The sequence below is a fragment of the Sebastes fasciatus genome, chromosome 14, assembly GCF_043250625.1.
Source record: "Sebastes fasciatus isolate fSebFas1 chromosome 14, fSebFas1.pri, whole genome shotgun sequence".
In the NCBI taxonomy this organism is placed as follows: domain Eukaryota; kingdom Metazoa; phylum Chordata; class Actinopteri; order Perciformes; family Sebastidae; genus Sebastes; species Sebastes fasciatus.
Window position 1 is genome coordinate 17,174,066 of NC_133808.1, and position 24,710 is coordinate 17,198,775.

Below are 24,710 nucleotides of genomic sequence, written 5' to 3' on the forward strand. Positions count from 1 at the left end.
AATGAAATTAACCTTTTTTCCTCACCTGCCACTGTGGCAGGTCACTGAACATTTCTACCAGCCACTCATTGTGTTCTTCTAAGGTTTATTCAACTTCAACTATTTCTTCCGTACATTTTTTGCAGTTTAAAGGGACTATTTGTAACTTTGTAACTCAGCTCGTTCCACCTCTAGACGTGAACGCGCGTTCACTCCACACGGCAGAAGAGTTAGTTTAGCTCTGAGAATATCTAGTGAATGTACAGTGGACATTTGTGCAGAAATAACTGCTGCAGCTCCTCCAGACCAACAGAGGTTTTCCGTGTCTTGTGAAGTGACGGAGCTCTACAGAGATTTATGTTGTCTTCTCGTTACCGACCGGGTGCCGGTGTCTCCTCTGCTCTCTCCGGCTGCGGGCGGAGAGAGCAGGGAGACACGCTGGAGAGCCCCGCTGCCTCAGCCTGCACTTAGGCAGGAAAAGCCAACACTAGGATCAGATCTAAATCATGTTCATGGAGAGACCTTCGTCTGGTCAGCTAACATTACTGCCAAGCAGGTGAAATATAGAGTGATATTGTGGTTTTAGCTGACTTGTGTCGCCTCACTGTTTTGAGTGATGCTCGTTCAGGTATATTGAGCGCGACCAAGCACGAGCCCGACGCTGACTTTCGTTGATTTCACGGCCACAGGTGTCGCTGTTAAGAAGCATTTCTGAAAGTTACAAATAGTCCCTTTAACTACTCCTGCATACTTCCAGCTACAGAAACCGTTCAACTATCAAAATATTCAGCTCTTTAAGGACAATAGTGCTATGACTTTTCTTGTTTCAACTATTTATACTTTTTCAAATATCAAGCTTTTTATTTAATCTTCTAGGGTTTTCAGCAGTGCAATGCATTTGAGCTTTAACATTTTTAGGCAAGTCATTTCCCATTTCTGCATTTTTAGCAGTGCTTTGCAATAAATTTCAGCTGTCAGCATTCCCACACATTTTCAGCAGGAAATGCATTTTCTAGTTTATTTTGTCCTGAGTCAGTGGTACCATACTGTAGAATTATGGAATATATCATGTAACCTTGATCCATGACTATATTTGGTAGCATTTCATTTTACAGGACCACAAATTTCATGGTAATTAGGTGATAAATAGCAAGTTACCTATTTGAAATTTCTATGGAATCACTGCCAAAATTATTTACCTCAAAGTAAATCGAAAATGACTTTATTATAAACACAATTCAATAATTATATGCTAAAATAGCAGTAAATTTACCTCACAGAGCGCGGGAGTATACATACAACCCGACTTAAAAAAATCAGAACTAACCCTTTCAGTTATTTCCAAACTTTGCACAGCTAACTTTGACTCAGCTAGTGCTAGTTCACATAGTAATTCATAACCTTATTGATTAGCTTCGATTAGTTTACTTTGGTAACCTACATCACTGCTTTGTGCAATGGCTGAGTGGGCGTTTCCATTTGACAAAAAAGGACAAATGGAGCTGCACTATGAATGTGATTTTATGTTTTTCCCCAATTTATTATGCAGCCATATTTGCTGACAATTGTCTCTGGTAAGAAATAAATGTGAACAATCAGTGTCATCAAAGACTAAGACTAAATCTGGTATAACACACCAGCAGGTCAGTGAGTTCATTTAAAAAACAACTCAAAAAGATCAAGTTCATATAACAGTAACAGTCACGGATACAGGGTGTTCTGTCTTAACCTTATTTTAATCTTTCCAAAACAAAAACCTCCTTGTTGAAAAGCTTTTCCAGTATATTATCTTATCAGACAACCAAAACAAATCGAAATTCCTAAACTGTATTTTTTTTTAAATAACGTCTCCTTAGGCCACTGTATATAGGACAGTGAAACATAAAATGAAATGTGTTCTCATCAAAAAAAGATAACAACACAAAAATGCTGCTCTGTGGGAAAGTTCTTAGAGCACACAAGGACTTTTGTCTTATCTTTAAATTCTATTTAATATATGGTTCTGTGTGTCATTTTGCCTCTGCTTACATCACTGCACTGGCTACCTGCATCTTTTAGAATTGATTTTAAAGTATTTTTAAATATCTATAAAGCCTTACATAATCAAGCACCTTCATATATCAATGACTGCCTTTCATTTTATGTCCCAACAAAAACTCTCAGATCTTCTGTCCTTTTTTTAGAAGCTCCTAAAGTGTCCCACAATAAATCTGGTGAGGCTTGCTTGTTAAGCATTTGGGCTGCATCTTTGCATGAAATGTGCTATTCTTCTTAATATTGAATGTATTTATTCAACTGGAAATTGTTCCTGAAAATAAAATACATGTGATAAAGAAAAAATATAAAGATGTTGATGACAGTATCCGGTAGCAACATATTGCTAGAAGAGTAAAACAACTATTTTGTTTGCGTTAAACAGCACCAGCCTTATAAGCTGTAGGTGCACTATCAAAGCATTTTAAAATATGTTACTGTTTATTTGCATTTTTACAGAGTAAATGCATAAACTGCGAAGCTTCTCGGTAGCCAAATTGGCTGAAGGTTTCAGCAGATTATCATCAAAACTAAAGAGTACCGGAGGAAGACCTTCAGCTCCACTGGGGTCACGGATTCTGACCAATCCTGATGACATCTTTAAGCACAACATGTGGTCAGTGATGTACTGTAGTAAGACTTTAATTTGTCACCCATCTGTATATGCCTTTTATGGAGATAATAGGAACAACACTGAGCTTTCTGATCAAGTTCAAAATGCAACAGTGGATTTATATGTTACAGTTTTATATTAGATGTATCAACAATTGCTTTTGTATTATATTGCAGGGATCATGTGCAATGGACAGAGGAGGATAAAGAAAATGCACGGCAGAAGGCAGAAGAAAATTCCTGTATACAAATTCCTATCGAGGAACAAGGCAAGAAAGTATTCCCGCAAAAATATTTTTCAAGTTAGATTTGACTGGGTTAAACTTTTGTGTAAAATACCCTTAAATCCTCTCCATACAGGTAAATTTGACACAGAGGCTTGCCAGTACTGGGACAAGTTTTACGAGATGCACCAGGATAAGTTCTTTAAAGATCGCAAGTGGCTGTTTTTAGAGTTCCCAGAGCTGCTTCCTTCAGGTGCAAAAAGTCAAGCCACAAACTGGTGTCTGGGTGATCAGCATGTGTCAGACCCACAACCTGCTGAATCCAGCACAGACACAGAGACCAGACACCGGCAACACAACAGACCCGCACACCATCACAGAAACCCAGACACCTCAAATGATCAAGGACGTGTCTGTCATGGAGCAGCACCAGAAAAACATGAAGCTGCCGTACAGACTACTACTTTCCCTGGCCAGCATGCATCTTTCAGGATCTTGGAGGTTTTCAAAACTCACATGTATTGATATTCATTTTGATGGTTTTAATATAGATTGTTGCTTGTGGACCGTAACACGGTTGTGATAGCAGGCTGCAAGTTGCTATACTAAAAATGTAAGAACAGAACAGCACTTACGAATAAATACCAAATATCAACAGAATATATTTTGTCTTCACAGGTTGGATGTGGGGTGGGTAACAGTGTATTTCCCATCGTTAGTTCCATAAAGTGAGTAAATATTTTATATTTCCATATATTCCACATGTCAATTGTCAGAGCAACGTATGTTTACAGAAGCAAAACATTTAAAATACACACAATATTGGTCAGTAAAATACAGTTTTATATACCATTTTATTGTGTATAGACCATTTCACAGTTGTAAACGTTGACAGGAACTTTGCAGTTGTGCTGTATTTGTAATGAGTAAGGATGTTAAATTGGCTTTTCTGTTACACAGACAAACGGATGCATTTCTATACTGTTGTGACTTCTCCACATGTGCCATTCAGCTGGTCAAGGTAAGCTTTTCTAATATTGTTTGGTATGAACATGCACAGTATTGAGGTTAATACTAGGGTTATAAATAACAAGTTCCATCACGAAACAATATTATATTGATTCTTTGGATAACGATACGATATTTGCTGATATCACAAAGTCTGCCACGATACGATTCCGATTTGATTCAATGCAATCGATGAGACAATATCATTGCAATCTGCAACCACACAACTAGATGCCGCTAAATCCTACACACTGTTCCTTTAAGACACATTCAATATGATAGAAAAGTGATGGCCAGGAAGAAAGGTTTGTTGTTTTCAGTGCTGTGAAATTTGGAAATGGTATTAAATGTTATAGATAGTTGAAATACAAACACTGAACAGTTGCTGAAATCTGTGTCTGAGCTACCATTTGGAAATTTCCTTTGTGTGACCATAAAACGGAAATAGCCTACTTTATTTTCCTCATTTAGGACCATCCAGACTACGATGACTCTGTGTGTCATGCCTTTGTCCATGACATTTGTGAGGAGATGGCCTCCTTTCCCTTCCCTCCTCAGAGCCTGGATGTTATTCTGGCAGTGTTTGTGCTCTCCTCCATTCATCCGGAGCGGTAAGTGAAGATTAAGAGACAGAGGAGAGCCTAATATAATTTCTGGGATCTGTGTGGACCCCTCCACAACCTCTATAACACCCTGACCCACCTTCACTTTTCCCAAGCTTTGTCTAATTGTCATTGCAAAACTCAAATATAAATCTGTCTATAACGGTCTTATTTCACTGAGTACAAAATATTAACTGTACAGTGGATTGGTTGACATTTAAGGGATGGTAGCGATAGCATCCATTTTTTAATTTTTAAGCTGTAGTTTGACTAAATGCACTTACATTGGCACCTTAGTACTGTCCATGTACAGTAAGACACCTCAGCCTGTAATACATGTTTAGCTGTTTGTTAATGAATATATTCCCATATAGCCTATATTTTGTCCATTAGCTGTAATCCATTCAACATTATTGTTCCATTAATTGACATTTCATTGACAGATTGCAAGGAATCGTGAACCGACTATCTACATACCTGAAACATGGAGGGATATTTCTCTTCCGTGATTACGGGAGATATGACTTATCACAGCTCCGGTTTAAGAAGGGTGAGCCTCCAATTAGTAACACGCACCTGAATACAGCCATTTTATCTACTTTACCTAATTTGTTGTATATTCTGTATACCCCTCTGTGTGTGTGGAGTGTTTTTGACAAATTAATACATTTCATTTCATCAGGACGGTGCTTATCAGAGAATTTCTATACACGTGGAGATGGAACCTGTGTCTACTTTTTCACTAAAGGTATTTCTGAACCATGAGATCTTCATTTTCTTGGAAGTAACAAATCAAAACATGGAGTAATTAGTTACTGACAGGACCATAGCTACCATTGAGGACACTGGGGTCATGTCCTTACTGTTTTTTCTGGGAATTTTAGGAACCTGGAGGGAGTTTATATACTACATGGGCAGGTATTTGGAGGTACTGGAATAGGCTGACGCAGTATATTTAAGCTTGACCATTTTTAGGCTAATAAATAAACAAATTATTGTTTTTTTTTCCCCCACCAGAATTTTTCTCTTGGAAGTGAGCAAAAGACTTTAAAACAGCATTTAGACCTTCATACCGGGAAATAAAATCTACAAACAAATAAATAAAAAAAATCAAATCAAATCAAATAATTAAATATTTTTTAAATACAATTAATTAAAATATTTTGAGACTTTATTTATTTTTTCGGTGTCTGGTAAATTTTTTCTGGTGGGACTCATGACCTCTATATTTCAAAAATCCTTGCTACAGCCCTGGTGGTAACTGTGTTATTGTGTGTGTGTATTATGTATATGTATTTATTTAAATAGAATGAAATAAAATTTTATTTAATTTGATTAAATTTATTTATTTATTGCAGAAGAGGTTCATGATTTATTTTCCAATGCTGGACTGGAAGAAATTCAGAATCTGGAGGACAGACGACTCAAAGTGAACAGAGGAAAGAAAATTGCAATGCACCGGGTTTGGATGCAGAGCAAGTACAGGAAATCATATCCACCACTACCATCTTAACACCCCACTATGCACAGCATAATTTGGAGCTATATGTCTTTTTTATATTCATACTTTGCTGCTTATTTATTCAAACCTGAAAAACTATTTTTAACCAAATGAGTATGTGTACTACAACAACACTGTATGCAATAAACTTATAAAACATGTGAAACAAAGCTGTGTTATCTGGTTTTATATACTGGAGATTATAATATCTATGAGATGAGTATATTGACTATATCAAAAATAATTTTGTTAGGTCCAAGTGGGAAATACAATGAACATGCATTAGACTTTAAAAATGGAAAACTTTGACTGATGATTATGAATGGAATAAAATAAAATGTTTCCTTATTTTCATCTTTAATTTGGGCTAAATATTACAGAAGGGAAAAACTAGACAATGGTGTTTGCATGATTAAAAATACGCATGACGTCAAAATTCAGACAAATCAAACGTTTGATTAGATACATAGATAGATAGATAGATAGATATAGTAACTTTATTGAACCCGAGGGAAATTCAAGTTTCCAGCATCACAGTTCCATAGTGCAAAACATTAGTTAGTAAAAAGGTTAGTAGTGCAAAGTTCAAAGTACAAAAAATATACCAGATATAAGAAAACAAGGAGATGAAGAAAACTGTTAAAAGTGAATATAGTGCAAGGTAACAGCTGTGATACACGACTATTAAAAAAGTGAATATAGTGCAGAAGAAACTGTTAAAGATGAGTATAGTGCAGACGAGACTGTTAAATATTAGTATAGTGCAGAAGATACTGTTAAAAATGAGTATAGTGCAGAAGAGACTGTTAAATATTAGTATAGTGCAGGGTAACTCCAGTATCTTAGTCTATGAAAGTGCACTGTGTGCATTATTATGTAGATATGTCAAACTTTTGACTTGTAAGGTACTAAATTATGAAATAGATAAAAATGATGACATATTTGACTTATTATCTCAGAATTTTTTTATAAAATCATAATGTTGAGTTTTCTTAGGCTGAAATGGGCTTCCACGACCTATTATTTAATATCTTTAAAGGAAAATGTCAGATATTTCTTTTAAGTTTAATCCCATTTCAGACTACTTTTAATCAGTATCAGTATCAGTCTACAAACTTGTATCTAAAATGTGGTTATGCATAGTTGGTGAATATAGTGCATATAATTTAAAAGTAGTCTGAAATGGGCTTCCACGACCTTTTATTTAATATCTTTAAAGGAATATATTTTTAAGTTTTGAACATCATAATTTCCAGTGAGTTTTCCCATCAGTCTACAAACTTCTTCATGTTGACATTGATCACCCTAACACTGTATGCAATAAACTTATAAAACATGTGAAACAAAGCTATGTTATCTGGTTTTATATACTGGAGATTATAATGTCTATGAGATGAGTATATTGACATATTTTACTTATTATCTCAGAATTTTTATATAAAATCATAATGTTGAGTTCTGCCAGATATTTCTTTTAAGTTTTGAACATCATAATTTCCAGTGAGTTTTCCATCAGTCTACAAACTTGTACCTAAAATGTGGTTATGCATAGTTGGTGTGTATAGTGCATATCATTTATTTAATATCTTTAAAGTAAATGATCTATAAACATCATCATTTCCAGTGAGTTTTCCATCAGTCTGCAACTTGTATCTAAAATGTGTAAATGTGTATGTGTATCTCATAATTTTTATATAAAATCATAATGTTGAGTTCTTTTCTTAGGCTGAAATGGGCTTCCACGACCTTTTATTTATTTATCATTTATTTTTGATTTATCTTTAAAGGAAAATTTAAGTTTTGATCATCATAATTTCCAGTGAGTTTTCCCATCAGTCTACAAACTAGTACCTAAAACGTGGTTATGCATAAGTCATGTGCATAGTGCATATAATTTAAAAGTAGGCAGGACTTTCTTCTTCATGTTGACATTAAAGAAACAATGTATTACCCTCGCGATAACAATGTTGCACACGATGCGTGACGTCGCATAGGCAACAACCACTTGCAGACTGGGTAGAGGTGGCCCTGCAGGAGTCTGGAGGAGACAGAGACAGAGACGTGCTGCTGAGGTGTGAAGAGGTTTGTGCCCTAAAAAAAACACATAATAACTACTCTTTTCACCCAGTTTGCCGTAATCCGTGCCCATGTTAACAAAGAAAACCTCGGGTTAATGCCACAGCCCCGTGTGGAAGATGAACCGTGTGCAGCAGCTGCAGTAACCAACACAGAAAAGTAGCTTTGATGAGTGTCCAAAGTAGTGGAAGTTTGGAGGGGACGCCATCTTTGGTCCCAGCTCTCCACGTCCCCAACACGGACTGTGTCTTCAACAGCACACCACGGCGGTGCTGAAGGCCTCCAGGAAGGTATTGTTAAACATATTAACACGTGTATGTCTTTTCTACTTGCTCGTTTAGGTAATTTTGTGCAGAATGGAGGAGAAATGGTGTTAAAACGAGCGAGGAAAGCAGCGTTGCTAGCTATCGGTACACTAGCTCGTCTCTCTGTGCTCAGGCCAGTGCTGTAACCTTAAAGACAAATACCAGCATAATGGCGATAAACCTGCACCACAGCTGAGAGGTTAACACTGTTTAGTGTGTGCATCCTTCTTTAAGCAAGCTGCTTTTATACGAGCAAACTCACAGCTTACAGATGGATGCTAAACACACATTAATGTGTTAAATGCATGAAGAGATATCAAGCATTTTTACTCGTAATGGTTAACGTTATATCACCGGATAAGTTAGGTGTGTTAGCAATCCTTTGTGTGTGTAGACTGTGGTGTTCCTCCTACCAAACAGTGGTCACAATATATGATGTTAATCATCATCTTAAGGGCTCATAAAGGGCTTAAATCGGCTTTAAACATGACAGTATGTAGCTAACATTAAGTGTAGTTATGGTGTTTTAAAGATAGTCCTTAGCTATAGATGTTATTGGATGGTAGGTAGCCTTGTTTGACCTCTTTAGTGTTACTAACTTAGAGTATAGAGACCGTCATTTAACGACCAAAATGAGGGGGGCACCCATGGGATACAGCATACTAACCCACACTGCAGTCAAATAACTGATGCTCATTTGGTCAGTTTTGGGGACCCAATGTAGTTGTCACTAACATGATAAGTGTTGGCAAACGTTAGTTCATATTGTCAAACTCCTGAAAATGTGACCACTGCTTCTGTAGTAAGTGGTTAATGTGTAGTGGGGACGATGAGAAGAGAGGGTAAGGAAAAAAATAGGTTGGCAGTCAAAGAAAAACATCCCATGTAATCATAACCGTATCAATACATCTGGTTTTTAGAACATAGTCCTTCGCTATAGATGCTATTGGATGGTAGGTAGCCTTGTTTGACTTTTTAGTATTACTAACTTTAGAGTATAGAGACAGTCATTTAACGCTAACTGCAACAAAATGAGGGGGGCACCAATGGGATACAGCATACTAACCCACACTGCAGTCACATGACTGATTTGGTCAGTTTTGGTGAACCAATGTAGTTGTCACTTATGTTAATTAACCTACATGCACCCTCATCCCAAATGGCTCATGAGGGTCTTTAAACATGACAGTATATAGCTAACATTAAGTGTAGTTATAGTCTTTTAAAGATAGTCCTTAGCTATAGATGCTATTGGATGGTAGGTAGCCTTGTTTGACCTTTTAGTGTTACTAACTTAATTACCTACTTGCACCCTCAGTCTGGCTATTGTAATGATGGAGGACTTTTACTTAGCTATAGGCATTAAGGCAGCTTCTTAAGTTTCTTAGTATTATCAGTGTTGTGTGTGTATATACATTGATTTACAATGCATAGCTGCATCCAGGGAATGAAATTGGCACCTGCCACCTGCCAAATACAGGGTTAATGTTGGCTGTTGCAGGTAAAAAGTTCAGGTCACCTGCCACCATGGCAGACTACTTACAGATGGATGCTAAACACAGATTAACGTTAGTAAATACAAGAAGAGAAATCAAGCATTTTTGTTCGTAATGTTAACGTTATATCACCGTATAAGTTAGGTGTGTTAGCAATCCTTTGTGTGTGTAGATGTGGTTTTTCCCTACCAAACAGTGGTCACAATGTATGTAACGTTAGCTAACTGACATTGATCATCATCTCAACGGCTCATAAGGGTCTTAAATCGGCTTTAAACATGCAAACATTAAGTGTAGTTATGGCCTTTTTAAGATAGTCCTTAGCTATAGATGCTATTGGATGGTAGGTAGCCTTGTTTGACCTTTTAGTATTACTAACTTAGAGTAAAGAGACCGTCATTTAACGACCGAAATGAGGGGGCACCCATGGGATACAGCATACTAACCCACACTGCATACACATAGCTGATGCTTATTTGGTCAGTTTTGGTGACCCCAATGTAGTTGTCACTTAGGTTAATTACTTACTTTGCACCCTCAGTAGTTTTCACTGGCTAATGCAAATGATTGAGGACTTTTACTTAGCTTTGGGCATTAATGCAGCTTCTACGTTTCTTAGTATTATCAGTGTTGTGTATATACATTGATTTACAATTAAGTTATTGTTTAAATATGTGCAGTATCCCAACTTGAGAGAGATTGAAACATCCACTCGAAGATTTTTAACTGGAATCCACTCAATGACACACAGCTTCTCCTTTTTCCCTCCTTTATTTTGTAGGTTGAGTTGAAAGTTCACTTCATTTGGGAATTATTATTATTAGTCATTAGGTTAAAAACTTTTGAAATAGAAAAAATATAGAAAAGAAAATATACAAATTTTACAAAATTAGTATAAATAAGTTCAAATTCATTTTTTGAGACTTTGCAAAATTCATTAATCCTCACTTAATTTAATACACACACTCCCATTAAATGCCTCATGCTAAATGCAAATAAGCTAGTGCCCACTGCTGCGATAGCCTTAACATGAAGGTAATATGTATATGTGTATTATATATTATGGCTGCATCACAGTATTCCACTGGTAAATATTGCAAATTGTGAGACTGTTGTTGTCTGTGTTATTGCTTACATTGCCAATGAGTGAACCCTAGGTGGAAGTAAACCAACCCAGTTTATGCCAGAGATTTTAGACTTTCCAAGTGTGTGCCATAAACAGGTGGTCACCCTACTGAGCAGCACACAGTTAAAATGACATCCACAGCAAGAGATGTAAGGGTTCAACCACATGTTCCTGCAGGGGCTTGAATATAGATAATAGTTATGCACTGAGGCCTTCATGTTTGAAACAAAGGGAAATCCTTGAGGAACACCACACAGCTGATTTGTAGTTATGATGTGATACAGGCTTAAAGCTGCTCCTTCTCCGTAAAACTTTGTTTTTTTTATAGGTAAAATCGTAAAAATGGTGCGTTTCAACAGGGTAGATTGAACGCTTACAACAACTGCTTCTTGTGAGTATTGCAGTGCTGACTCACAGCATGAGTTATACTTGCCATTCAAACTGTGTTGAGGTGAAAGGTGAAAATTGTGCTGTTCATTTGAATAGTTGCAAATGAGGTGAGAAAACTTGTCTTTGTATGTCTAGGTGATTATAAGGCGGAATATTTAGTACTGCTGTTGTATGTGCTCATTCCAAAATAGTCTTGCTTGTTCCTCTAGTTGTGTAAGACTGATGACTGTAGTAATTGACTTCTTAAGCAAAATAGACTGCAAATGTGATTTAGAAGCCACAGACGCATCATGGGAAATGTGACAAGCATACTTTGTCTATGGGTCCTTTTCATTATGCTAACTTATGCTTCCTCGTGTCCTCCAAGGAGGGTGAAAAGAGGAGATGGCACGCGTCATCAACGCGGCATATCTTTGGGGTACAATCATACATTTGTGTAAAATCTCGTCTGCACTCGCCGAAATTGAGCCAATCGCAACGCATGACCGCCGCTCCAGTTACACTGCGTATGTGTCATACCCCATACCCCAAAACCCGTGTCCCAGCCTTTTTCAATAGGCCTTGGTGTCCTCTCTCCTCCCGTGACCTGGATATCCACCTCGAGGAGAGAGGAACCTTCTGGAGGAGCTATAAGCGAGGAATCACGGGTGTATCCTTTGCGGAAGTCTTTCGCCACCGGTGACGTAAAAGAGGCGTAACACACGGCTGGGATTATCTCAAACCATGACAGGACTCTACAAATGCAACTGTTCCTTTTGTATTCATAAGTTGTAGGTATTTAAGATGATCAAATGCACAATCAAACTTTCTGCCCTTCATTGTTTGTGTAGAGCCTTGTAAGGTGCCGTTCCAACCGCATTCCTTAATGACATTTCACTTTGATATTATGTTTTTATCGTAGGCTACATCCAATTCAACTGCTATAAACGTGACATGATGTTTACAAGTGCAAACAGCTGCTAACGGCAAATTATTATGTCAATAATATCCTCTTACATTCAGCTCTAATTTGAATTATTTCATATTGTCATATAGATAGACAGGAGTGTGTTTGTGTGCATATAGCCTAATATATATACTGTGTATACTCAATCATATAATATGTCACTCCTAATTTAAAATAGTACTTTTCATACAGACATTTGTAGTGCTTCACACAAAATATATAAAGGTTATAATATATGTGTGTTAAAAATAAAAAGATCCGTATATTATTTTCACATTATGCCATGTGTGAATTGAATTAATACTAAATATAAGTTGTTGTTAAATGCATAAGTTGTTATGAACACTTTTATTCTCATCTGACAGACACTATAAAATATAGCAGTGTAACAAACGTCACAAATGCCACTCGTCATATTTAATTGACATCGCTTCAAAAAGGCGGCTCCTCATTTTGTTAAATGCCTGTTGCCTCGACTCCTCTCTCCTCGCGTCTCTTCCTTGCCTCCTGCTTGCATCTCCCATTGGCATGACTAAGACGCAAGGAGAGGAGGCGAGGAAAAGAATGAAGGAGACACGTTAGCATAATGAAAAGAACCCCAAGAGATGCTTTAAGAAGAGGAGACGGACCTGTTGCCTGGTTGTTACTAAGATTTGTCCTTTTCACACTTTTTTTTTTAACTTACGCAAGTGTCTCCAAGCGCGGGATGGTAGTGACTGTAACTGTGATCTTTAGGTGTTATCAGGGCAAAGTGTGTTGGCAAACGTTAGTTTATATTGTCAAACTCCTGAAAATACATTTCTCAAGTAGTTCATGTTGCACTGAAGTGGGCTTGTGTGGCCGCTGCATTACTTTGTATAACTTGATAGCAGACAGTGTTTTGGTTTTAGAAGATATGATCAATGGCTTTTTGTTTAGCTATTCTTGCTAAGGCTTGATTGTGTTTTATCGGGACATTACAACTGTGGACCTCAATTAAGTTCGATATTCAGTGCAGTTATAAGATGATTTAAGGTTTTTGAGATGTGAAACTTGTGCAGTTTTATTTATTATTTGCATATGTCAACAAAGAATTAGAATTGACTTTCCACAACTTCTACTTATTGAGTAGTACATTTGTTAAGTCTGTGGTTTTATAATAAACGTATGGTAAAGAAATGAGCTATTCAGTGGGGCTGCAGCTACCGATTATTTTCATTATTGATTACGCGGAATTCACACCAGGCAGCGGCGAAATGCAGACGTCTTCATGTGTTTCAGGTGGGAAGAAAATTCTTTGTAATATAGGTCAACATGTCACAGGACCTGTTTACTGATTGGCTGCGGGTCCTCTCTGGCTGCATTTTGCAGCTATTAGTTAAACTTTTCCCAACTTTTAGTTCGCAGACTCAAACGGCCGCAGCTCGCTGAGCTTGGAATTGGCCACAGCAGCTTTTCATAAACATTTCATGGCAACTCGCTGCAGGCCGCACTTCGCAGCTGCTCTGGTGTGAACTCTGTTATATCTGTCATTTTTTCAATCAATAATCGTTTAGTCTACTAAACGTCAAAAAACAAGGCCTCTTCAAATGTCTTGTTTTGTTTGACCAGAAGTCCAAATACGCCAAACATATTTAGTTCAGAATGATATATGACAAAGGAAAGCAGGAAATCATCTTATTTGAAAGGCTGGAATCTGAGAGTATTGAAATTGTTTCACTATTTTCATTTGAAAAATGACTGAAATGATTAATCCATTATCAAAATAGTTGCCAATTATTTTTCTGTTGATCAATTAATCGACTAATCATCTCAGCCCTGCTATTCAGACAACCACATTCTCATTATTGTTTCCTTCCATCTGAAAGAGATTTTTGTCTTTTTAATTATCCGCCATTTCTGTCGGTTCCCTCAAGCACTTCTTAGCCTTAGATGCACTAATGTCCTGCCTCCCTTATGATTAGCTGAAGGCACGCATATCTTATATATCACATAATATCAGATGATATCATAGCATGTCTTCTCTAGTCAGCATGGTATGGTGTATTTCACTTTCTACCTTTCTCATTCACCTACTGGTATGTTGCAATTAGTTTCTGGAGGTGAAAACTAACTCCTTATGTTGCTGTTATAGTTGATTGGTGTGTGGCTTTAAATGGATTATGAGCGTGTTTGTCTATATTTGGTACACATTCATCATTTGACTAATCTCTGTTTGACCACAACTTTGCTCCACTCCCAGCTGCTGTGATTTTGTAGTTTTTAAGAATACTTCTTCAATGTGTTTATGTTCTCCTCCATTTAATTTGATTCCTTTTGTAGATTCAAAATGGTTGTCTCATTAAAGCACAGGTTTAGTGGGCAGACCCCTCTGAGTCAGCAGCAACACTGAAGCCCAGGGAGCTCACGTAACAGTCCCACAGGAGCACAGTATTCATCAGTGCCGAGCAGTCGAAACATTGCTCTTGGACTCTCAGTATAATAGTGTTTGTGGCACTGTTACTTCTGGACCTTTATTCTGCATTTTGAGTTATAAATTATTTTGGCGGCAGTAGTAGTATTAAGCTGCTCCTAGTAGATCTGGTCGTGGTAACAGGAGTAATCATAATGAAGATCTTGCTCATCTCCTCAGTGCTTCACAGTAGAGAAACCCATGACTCTAGGAAATGGGCATGAATTTGGTCTATTCTGATCAACACTAAAATATTATCAACTGTGAGGGTTTGAGATTGTAAATAAGTCACCTTTATTATCATTGCTCATTGCTACACTGTGTCATCTGCTCTTGAGTGGGTGCATTCAAAAGCTTCAATTAAGCTGATCCTTGAATAACTGAGACACACTGTGAATTGTCTCTAATCCTCCCAGGCACCATGGAGGAGCTGCACAGCCTGGACCCCCGGAGACAGGAGCTGCTGGAGGCACGCTTTATGGGCGGGGTCGGCGGCAGCACAGGGGGCAGCACTGGCAGCACAAGCGGGGGAACCAAAGTGAGTGAATATTTAGCTGTATCAGCGTTTGTACATAAGAATTGATCAAAATACTGTTTTAAGTGTCCAAGTCTTATCCTAAAATGATCTCCTTTTTTGTCAGGGTTTGACCAATAATGAATGTTCAAATCACAGTTTTGGAAGCCTGGGATCCTCAAGTGACAAGGAGTCAGAGGTACTCTAAGCTTTTGGCAAGAACTATTGACGAATCATTATGAATATGTTAATTTATCATTTATAAGTAAATATGTTATTCTTGCTTATTGCTGTAGAGCTGAGCCCAATTAATGAGTGACAATTGCCTCAGATCAGAGTTTTCCTCAGCTGGAAAGTAGACCAGTGTGTCATAGTGTGACAGAGTTGTGTATATACGGTATATCTGCTCTCTCAATAACGGTCCCAAACTTGAAATATTCAACATATTCGGGCTGTTCCAATTGTCTTTTTTTTTTTTTTTTTTTTAACATTTGAAGCTTCTATTGAGGTTTTTGAATGAAGCTTCAAATGTCTGTCATTATATATTATGACGTAATCACCCTAAAAAAATCCTCAAACAAAATCCTCAATTGATTAAAGGGATTCACCGGATACAAATGAGTAAGTCTTTTTTATTGAATCAACTTTCTTTAAAGAATACAACATAGATCCAATACAACAAGGTAGGGATGGGACGATGCAGGATTTTATCACGGATCGCAATACAGGGGATATTTGGTGGCCACAGAGTAACATTTTGTGGCCATGGTTAATGTCTAATCCTGGTTACACCCAATTATTTTTGTCTAAAAATCTTGTCTTTCTCACTTAATAGGGGTCAGATGTGAAAAGAGGCAGTTCTCCTGCTTATTCGGTAGGTATATGATGAAATCTGAAAACCAGCAGTTATGCTGATGAGTGCTGTTGTTTGGATTTTCAGCGATTCTGGAGAAAGTTACATGATATTTGAACGCAACACCCAAATACCTGTTCTTCCCCTCTCTGTCACTCTCTCTCTCTCTCTCTTACACAGTGAAAACTCACATCCAAAATTCACAACATGTTTTTATTTAACAAAATATTTTGCTTCAATCCATATTTCTTGGCATTTGACCTTTCAAAAACAACATTGTCACTGCGACCAAAAAACAATTGTTTTTCTGGTTGCCACACACAAAGGGAGGCACACACCTGCTTCATTCAAAAACCTCAATAGAAGCTTCAGATGTAAAAACAAAAACAAAAAAACATTTGGTACAGCCCTAGTGGCTCCGTCTGATCCACTTTAATTTATTTACAGAACCAGGGCTGTGTATGAACACAGTTTGTTTTTTTCAGTGCAGACAGACAACAGACAGCTAGCTGAACGTGAGGAGATATTTGCTGAATTTGACAATCACAATCATCACAGACTCCTCCTTTAACAGACAGGACAAAACTGCTATGAGAGCAGTAAGAGATCTGTAATTGTTATGGATAACATCTGTCATGGTCAGCAGTACTTTTGACAGTGAGTCATTTGATTCAGTGTTGGAATAAATGCTTAATGCAGCCTCAGTTTATAGTCAGCTTGAAAAGAAATAAACATTTAGGTTTGTTTTAGACTGCCTCCACAGGTAGCTTCACATAACCACAGTGGTGTGATGCAGTTACAACAGCAGCAAGTCTAAAGATGAAAAACAGCCTTTTGTGTAGTAATTGTTTTAAAAAACATTGTTTAATAACATTTCTCTTTCAGACCCCGGAGAAGAAACAGTCCGAAACAGCCAGAGGCAGGAAAAGGAAACCTGAGATCCAATCAGAGAGCAGCCAAGGTGAGTGTCAAACTGTGTTAAACTGGTTATATTTCTGCTCTTGCTCAAAGTATATCTTTGAAATATTTTAATAAATAACAACACTCTTTTGCCTTCACAGGGAAATCGATTGTGCGAGGACCCAAAATAAGTGATTATTTTGATGTAAGTTTTCAGTTTCGTGTCCGAGTTCTCATACATTTTAAGGAAGTGTTGAGCGAATAATGTTTGCTATATTAGTCATCAACCACTGAGGCATAATCCATTCCCTGTCTCTAAAATAACAGAACTGTAATAGAAAAGGAGCCACTAGTGGGTCTGTTGTTATTGAATGTTTGGCAGTGATGTCCCCTTTCTTCTCTTAATCTTTCAGTTCCAGGGAGGAAATGGGTCCAGTCCTGTGAGAGGTGTCCCACCAGTGATTCGTTCGCCCCAGAACTCACATTCCCACTCCGCTCAGGGTATCGCTGTAAGTCACCCCAAAACTTGTACTCAAAATCTCCTTTGCTGCTCCATTTGGTGTTGCCCTGTCATAAAGGTTCTCTCTCCTGTTGCAGGTTAGACAAAATAGCTCATCTCCTACTAGTCTGTCTTTTGGGGACCACATGACGCATCCAAAGCAACTAGCAGTCAAATTTGTTCAGGTGAGAGGGGTGATTGTGAATAGTCTGGACACCACCAGCTCTTTGTAATCGTTCTTATGTGTTTGACATTTCTGGGCAAGGTTTTAAACAACTTCTTTTGTCGTTTTCCACTCTAGACTGACCTCACAGTGTTGAAGTTGGCTGCCCTTGAAAGCACTAAGAATCTAGACCTTGAGAAGAAGGAGGGGAGAATAGACGATTTGCTGAGGGTAAGGAGAAGGTCTTACTCTGGGCTGTGATGTCACTTTAATGCAGAATGTCTGGTAAAAGAACAGATCTTAATTTGTTTTGTCTGGTTTTTAAATAATTGGGGGATTGGGAGCATGATATAACTTGTGCAGCTGCTGATGTAGTTTTTTTTCTCTCCTTCGTAGGCAAACTGTGATCTCAGGAGACAGATAGATGAACAACAAAAATTACTTGAAAAGTACAAGGAACGCTTGAATAAATGCATCACCATGAGCAAGAAGTTGCTCATAGAAAAGGTAAATGTATTGTTTTTGTTAACCCTTTATGGACACTCAACATACAGTATATGTCTGCAAACCTATATTTTGTGTTGTCCTTCAGAGCACCCAGGAGAAGCAGGCCTGTCGGGAGAAAAGTATGCAGGATAGACTTCGTTTAGGCCATTTCACTACAGTGAGACATGGAGCGTCATTCACAGAGCAGTGGACTGACGGCTATGCCTTCCAAAACCTTGTGAAGTAAGAGGCTTTTAATGAGATTGTCTGTGTCTAGTTGTTGTTTAACATATATTTTTTATAACTTTTATTTATCCTTAGAGAAACACTCTCTTCTTCAGAAACATTCCTGTCATGGGGAAGCAGTTTTTTTATGCCTCCGCGCCAACAAAAGCCACGGCCGGAGGCATTATGTTTTCAAGTTGTGCGTCCTAGTTGTACTGTACTATGACTTTGTTTTATGACATACAGTACTATGCATTTTTATGGCATACTATTCTCTGACTTTTTATATGGCATTTTTATGCCTTCTTCTCCACCGGCAAAAGCTGTGGCCGGAGGCATCATGTTTTCGAGTTGTCCATCCGTCCGTCCCATTCTTGTGAACGCGATATCTCAGAAACGACTTGAGGGAATTTCTTCAAATTTTACACAAATGTCCACTTGGACTCAAAGATGAACTGATTAGGTGGTCAAAGGTCAATGTCACTGTGACCTCACAAAACACACTTTTGGCCATATCTCAAGAATTCATATGCTAATTATGACAATTTCACACAAATGTCTAACAAGATAAAATGATGAAGTGATGACATTTTGGAAAGACATGGATGTAAAATGCAACTTGACTGGTTAGCGGAGGCATACAACCGCAAGGCGTTAATTCTAGTTTTTCCTGATATGTAGGCTATATTAGTTTAGTGTTTGGCACCTTCTCTGCATGTGTCAACTTGAAAAATGATATTTCGGGTGCGGCCGAACAGTAACGTTACAACTTTAATATTTGCTCATCATTTTTATCATGGTGTCAAATTAAAATGTTGTGGTGGAGCATGGGTATGGAAATGGTACTAATCTCATCTAACAAAAAGCACTGCTTTCCATCTGCAGACAGCAAGAGTCGATAAACCAACAGAGAGAGGACATTGAGAGGCAGAGAAAACTTCTAGCCAAGAGGAAACCTCCATCCTCCAGCAACTCCCAAGCACCAACCACAAACTCAGAGCCAAAGCAACGCAAAACCAAGGCAGTGAATGGAGCAGAAAGTGATCCCTTTCTAAAACCCAGCCTACCTCAGCTGTAAGTCCAGGCCTTGTATATATCACAGATATCAGACCAGCCATTCCCCAGGCAAATGCAGTGTATAAAATTCAGTGTAGTTTTGGCTTATTGTTTTGCATAGTCTGCTGTTGTAAAGTTTAACAGGACTGTGTGCACAGCAAGTGAATAACTGAATGTAGTAATCTAAGTAAACATGGCGATGGTGTTGACAGTGGTGTTTTATCTCTCTTATCCTGGAAAGGCTGACACTAGCAGAGTACCATGAACAGGAAGAGATCTTCAAACTGCGACTTGGACATCTCAAGAAGGTTTGCCCAATGCTGAACCTGCAGCAACATTAAAAACATATTAAAACTGTTTTTTTTTCTTTCTTTTGGCGGGTAATTTGTCCTGTTCCAGTGCACTCCCGCCACATGTATTAAAGCATTTCATAAGTTACTCAATTTATCCAGGACCTAGTATATAACAAGGATAAAGGGCATTTTTTCACAGTTTGGAAGTTGAAACCTAATTCGAGTCGGTGTCTTATGAAACATAGCAAATCCTTGTCTGCAGCATGAAGATAATTGAACATATTCAGCCTGATTCTCCTGCTTCCAGAGCTGAACCACTGTTCCTTTTGTGTGAATCACCCTAAGGATGTAGCGAGCCTGTAGTTTGTGTATGTATCCATTGTTTTCCCGATGAATAAGCATCACAGGCAGCCCCTGACAGACTTTGTACTAAGTCAACCGTTAAATATTTAATTCAGAACTAGTCAGCTGTGTACAAGTGGGTTTTGATGAGCTCCTCTCCTTGTAGTCAGAGTTCTGAAGTTCCTTCTGTGCATTTTTTGTGTTTGTGCGCTTGAATCATTTATAGGAAGAAGCTGAGATCCAGGCGGAGCTGGAGCGTCTGGAGAGAGTGCGCAACCTTCACATTCGGGAGCTGAAGAGAATAAATAATGAAGACAGCTCACAGTGAGTCTGAATCAATTTCTTTCACATTTACTGCATTGACATTGGAACATGTTGTACACACAAAGCCAATATCCTCATCCACAGTGGTGTTATTAATTAACTGCCCACTGGATGAAGCTTTCTTTTCTTTTTCCACATTGGTCATGTGTTGGCACAGCAAAACTAATGCTGAAGAATTTTGTCATTGACACGTAGGTTAGTATCCGTAAATTTGATTTTGTGTTGTTTTTTTCCATCCAAAGATTTAAAGATCATCCAACGTTGAATGAAAGATATCTGCTACTACACCTCCTAGGAAGAGGGGGCTTTAGTGAAGTTTACAAGGTAAGTCATTGACTGGTGATGTCAAAGTGAAATAATACTCTTAGCAGGTGTTACTTTTCAAGTATAAGCCAACGTTTTGTGCGTATGTTCTGCAGGCTTTTGACTTGATTGAACAACGATATGCTGCTGTGAAAATCCACCAACTTAACAAGAACTGGAGAGAAGAGAAAAAGGAGAACTATCACAAGTATGTCGTCCCATGTGGAAATATGTAACCTCACCTGCAGTATACTATAGTTAGTGTTTCAAATGTTCTGATGTCCTTTACTTGCAGTGTATTGTTATTCCTCTCCATAAGCCCCAACGCCGGGCTGTCAGCGCAGAATACAGCGCCCACACCTTCATGCTTTGGTTGCTAATAGAAGCATAATTACCTTCCTCTCCACAGGCACGCATGTCGAGAGTATAGAATACACAAGGAGCTGGACCACCCCCGAATCGTGAAACTTTACGACTACTTCTCACTGGACACAGACACGTTAGTGCACTTGATGCATTCTTGTTCATGCATTTTTCTTCATGCATTTCCAGCACTTTTCACTTCTTCTTCGTCTTCTGTTCTGGGCCGTAATTCTTAGTCCTTTTTTTCATTCAATAGGTTTTGCACTGTCATGGAGTACTGCGAAGGCAACGACTTGGATTTCTACTTGAAACAGCATAAGCTCATGTCCGAGAAGGAGGCACGGTCTATAGTCATGCAGATTGTGAACGCACTAAGATACCTGAATGAAATCAAACCCCCCATCATCCATTACGACCTTAAGCCAGGTAAACACGGCCCTCTAGACTACTGATGACTCTCATCACATTAATTAATTAAGTATTTACTTTCCATTAAATCAGAATGTGTCAGTTATATAGTGGGCTGAAGCGACCATCTTATTGATGGTATTGCTTCTTTAGTGCTGACATCTTTTACTTTGATTTCAAGGCAATATCTTGTTGGTGGACGGCACAGCCTGTGGGGAAATCAAAATCACTGACTTTGGTCTGTCAAAAATCATGGATGATGACAACTATGGCGTGGATGGGATGGATCTGACATCACAGGGTGCAGGGACCTATTGGTGAGAGGAAATATCCCACATGTACATACATCACGTACAGTATGAGAACATTAAGTTTAGCCATACCACACTAAAAATTCTCCATTATAAGTAAAAGTTCTGCATTCAATTTTCTAAAAAAAAAAGTGCGTTAAGTATCAGAAGTAAAAGTGGTTACGCAAAACAGTCCCTTTCAGTGTTATCTTATGAACGTGTAAGCAGTACTTTAATAATGTAGTTGGTTGCAGTGGGGCCAAGTTTACAGGGCATAACGTGTGTAACATTTCTGGGATTTATTAGCAGAAATGTGATATAATATTCATAACTATGTTTTCATTAGTGTATAATCACCTGAAACTAAGAATCATTGTGTTTTCGTTGGCGTACAATGAGCCCTTATCTACATAGGGAGCGGGTCCTCTTCGGAGGCCACCATGTTTCTACAGTAGCCCAAAACGGAAAAACCAAACACTGGATCTAGAGAGAGCCTTTTGCATTTTTACTACGGCTGTCAAAGTGAAACGTGATAATAACGTGTTAATGGAAATTTGTTTTAACGCCACTAATTTCTTTAACGCATTAATCCTTTACAGACATGCCCACTTTATGATAATCACATGCAGTTTTTGGCAAGTCATAGTCAAGTAAGCACACTGACACACTGACAGCTGTTGTTGCCTGTTGGGTTTGAGTTTGCCATGTTGTGATTTGAGCATATTTTTTTAATGCTAAATGCAGTACTAAAATGTGATTAATCGCGATTAACTATGGTCAATCATGCGATCAATCACAATTAAATATTTTAATCGATTGACAGCCCTAGTTTTTACGTTACCTGAAAGCCACTGTAGTTCTCCGACACGCTTGTGAAACTGCAGTAATGTGATTAGCAGAGTGCAAAACCGTGGTACCGCCAGCCAGTGTCAGATTTCCGTTGCTCCTAAAGTAGTGTTATTATGATAAGAATGACCTCTGAGTGAGGCGAACATCCACAGTCTTGGAAAGGGAGGGAGTGAGCGGTATTCAGTTGGTCGCAATCTGCAACCACACCACTAATGCCACCAAATGCTACACACACTATCTTTTAACTATTGTATGTACTGTTGGGGTAGTTTAATCAACTTTCTGCATCATATTTTTTAAACTGATCATGTTTTATGTATAACATTTTGATATAAAAAGTAACCAGTGATATTTGTTAAATAGATGTAGTGGAGTAAAAAGTACAATATACTAAGGGGCATAAAATGGAAATGTTCAAGTAAAGGATAAGTAACTCAAAATTATATTTAATTTATAGTACTTACAGAGTAAATGTGCAAAGTTACTTTCCATTAAACAACTTTTTTTTTTATTCTGGCCAGGTACTTGCCTCCTGAATGTTTTGTGGTTGGCAAAGAACCTCCAAAGATCTCCAATAAGGTGGACGTGTGGTCGGTGGGCGTTATCTTTTTTCAGTGTCTGTATGGAAGGAAGGTAAGGAGGACAATACAGATTCTAGCCTTGAATGTTTCTGTAATCTCTTGCATGAGGATTCAAATTTGCACCTCCTTTTTTTTAGCCTTTTGGCCACAATCAGTCACAACAGGACATCCTGCAGGAGAATACCATACTGAAAGCTACAGACATTCAGTTCCCTGTCAAGCCTGTTTCCAGCAATGAAGCAAAGGTAGGAGAACTTGCATACAAAAGGGATACAGCTATTTTAAAATAATTCTTGTATTATCAAAGAAAAAATATCTTAAAACACCTGATTGACCTGCACATTTTTGACAATATTCCTCCCCCCTCCAGGCCTTCATAAGGCGGTGCCTGGCATACAGGAAGGAGGACCGGGTCGATGTTCACCAGATGGGAAGCGACCCGTACCTGCTCCCTCACATGCGAAGGTCAAGCTCCTCTGGAAATCTGCCGATGAATGCCGCTGGCTCAGGACCTGCCTCCTCCAGTATCATCTCATACTGACAGCCTCGTACTGTGACAAAAAGGCAAACTGACCAAGTTGCTCCCACGCCTGTAGAGCTTCTCAGAGGCTCTGGCTTGTGGGAGAAGGAACAGCCGGCAACAGGAGGAGCAGGACACTGGTGGGGAGATCTCACCTGGCCTCCTCTGACCTGTGCCAGGCTTCTACTTGTTTACCAGGGCTTGATCAATGGAGGGACAGTGAGGGGACGTTTTAAAAGGACATGGATAAAAGGATCTTTTGAGGGTCCGATAAAAGCACTGAAACTGACGACGTACCTTGAAGAAAATGTGACTGGGCGCTCTGTTCAGATGTTGCAGATGGATAAAGCCTTAAAGGGCCGAAGGGAGACTTGGCAGCCCGACGTTTAGATTAACATGGTCCTGCCAGGGTGCAAATGATTCAGCTGCTAGAAGTTAATTTACTGTGAGGAGGACAGTTGTCGTTATGTAGAACTTCAAAGATTTCACTATTGATTTGGCTAAATGTTTTGTTTTTCACAAATGTTAGGCTTTTAATTTGAGTTACTTAGCCATGAGAATGTAATGTGTAGCATACAAGTGGCATCTAGTGACCTGTAGGTTGGGGCAGCGTACTTATGTTTAATGCACAAAGTAACCAAATGTAGAAAAATTACAATGTATAAAATCCTATGCAGGAATATTAATTAACAGATAAATTGGAAACTGTATATGCTGTACAGGTGAATTTTCAAATTTTGAACTGCAGCAGTAATGTGTACAAAGAGTTAAAATTTCCCCATGCAAAACTAGTTTCCTGGAGTGTTTCATTTTGCTGCTTTGTTGCTCTTACTTTTTCAAGGGCTGTATGTTCCACTTCGGGTACAATTGTACAGTTCTGCTAAGAGTGAATAATAAATGCCAGGAAATGTTTTTCCCCTCCCAGTGAATGGTAAGAATCAGTCTGTTCATTCTGAAGTCAACACACATACTCACATGATAGTACACTGTACATTTAGGGTGCAATCTGCC

At 38.4% G+C, this 24,710-nt stretch overlaps 2 protein-coding genes across 2 annotated transcripts; both read left to right on the plus strand.

Moving 5' to 3' along the window:
* Positions 1-2,121: 2,121 nt before the first annotated feature.
* Positions 2,122-6,130, plus strand: mettl8 (methyltransferase 8, methylcytidine). The gene is made up of 10 exons (XM_074659323.1): positions 2,122-2,192; positions 2,473-2,629; positions 2,803-2,894; positions 2,986-3,350; positions 3,528-3,577; positions 3,810-3,870; positions 4,329-4,468; positions 4,903-5,009; positions 5,142-5,207; positions 5,818-6,130. Exons 2-10 carry the CDS (start codon positions 2,478-2,480, stop codon positions 5,970-5,972), a joined length of 1,188 nt encoding a protein of 395 aa, XP_074515424.1. The 5' UTR covers positions 2,122-2,192; positions 2,473-2,477; the 3' UTR covers positions 5,973-6,130.
* A 1,875-nt stretch (positions 6,131-8,005) lies between these two features.
* On the plus strand, positions 8,006-24,623 carry tlk1a (tousled-like kinase 1a). Its single transcript, XM_074659324.1, is given in 23 exon segments — positions 8,006-8,246; positions 8,248-8,326; positions 15,147-15,268; positions 15,372-15,443; positions 16,080-16,118; positions 16,983-17,058; positions 17,159-17,202; positions 17,411-17,506; positions 17,595-17,681; positions 17,798-17,890; positions 18,056-18,166; positions 18,252-18,388; positions 19,256-19,444; positions 19,668-19,734; positions 20,288-20,385; positions 20,628-20,709; positions 20,805-20,896; positions 21,098-21,187; positions 21,308-21,477; positions 21,641-21,776; positions 23,120-23,231; positions 23,317-23,424; positions 23,550-24,623. Coding segments are annotated over 23 exon segments (2,313 nt in total). The 5' UTR covers positions 8,006-8,204; the 3' UTR covers positions 23,721-24,623.
* Positions 24,624-24,710: the final 87 nt, after the last annotated feature.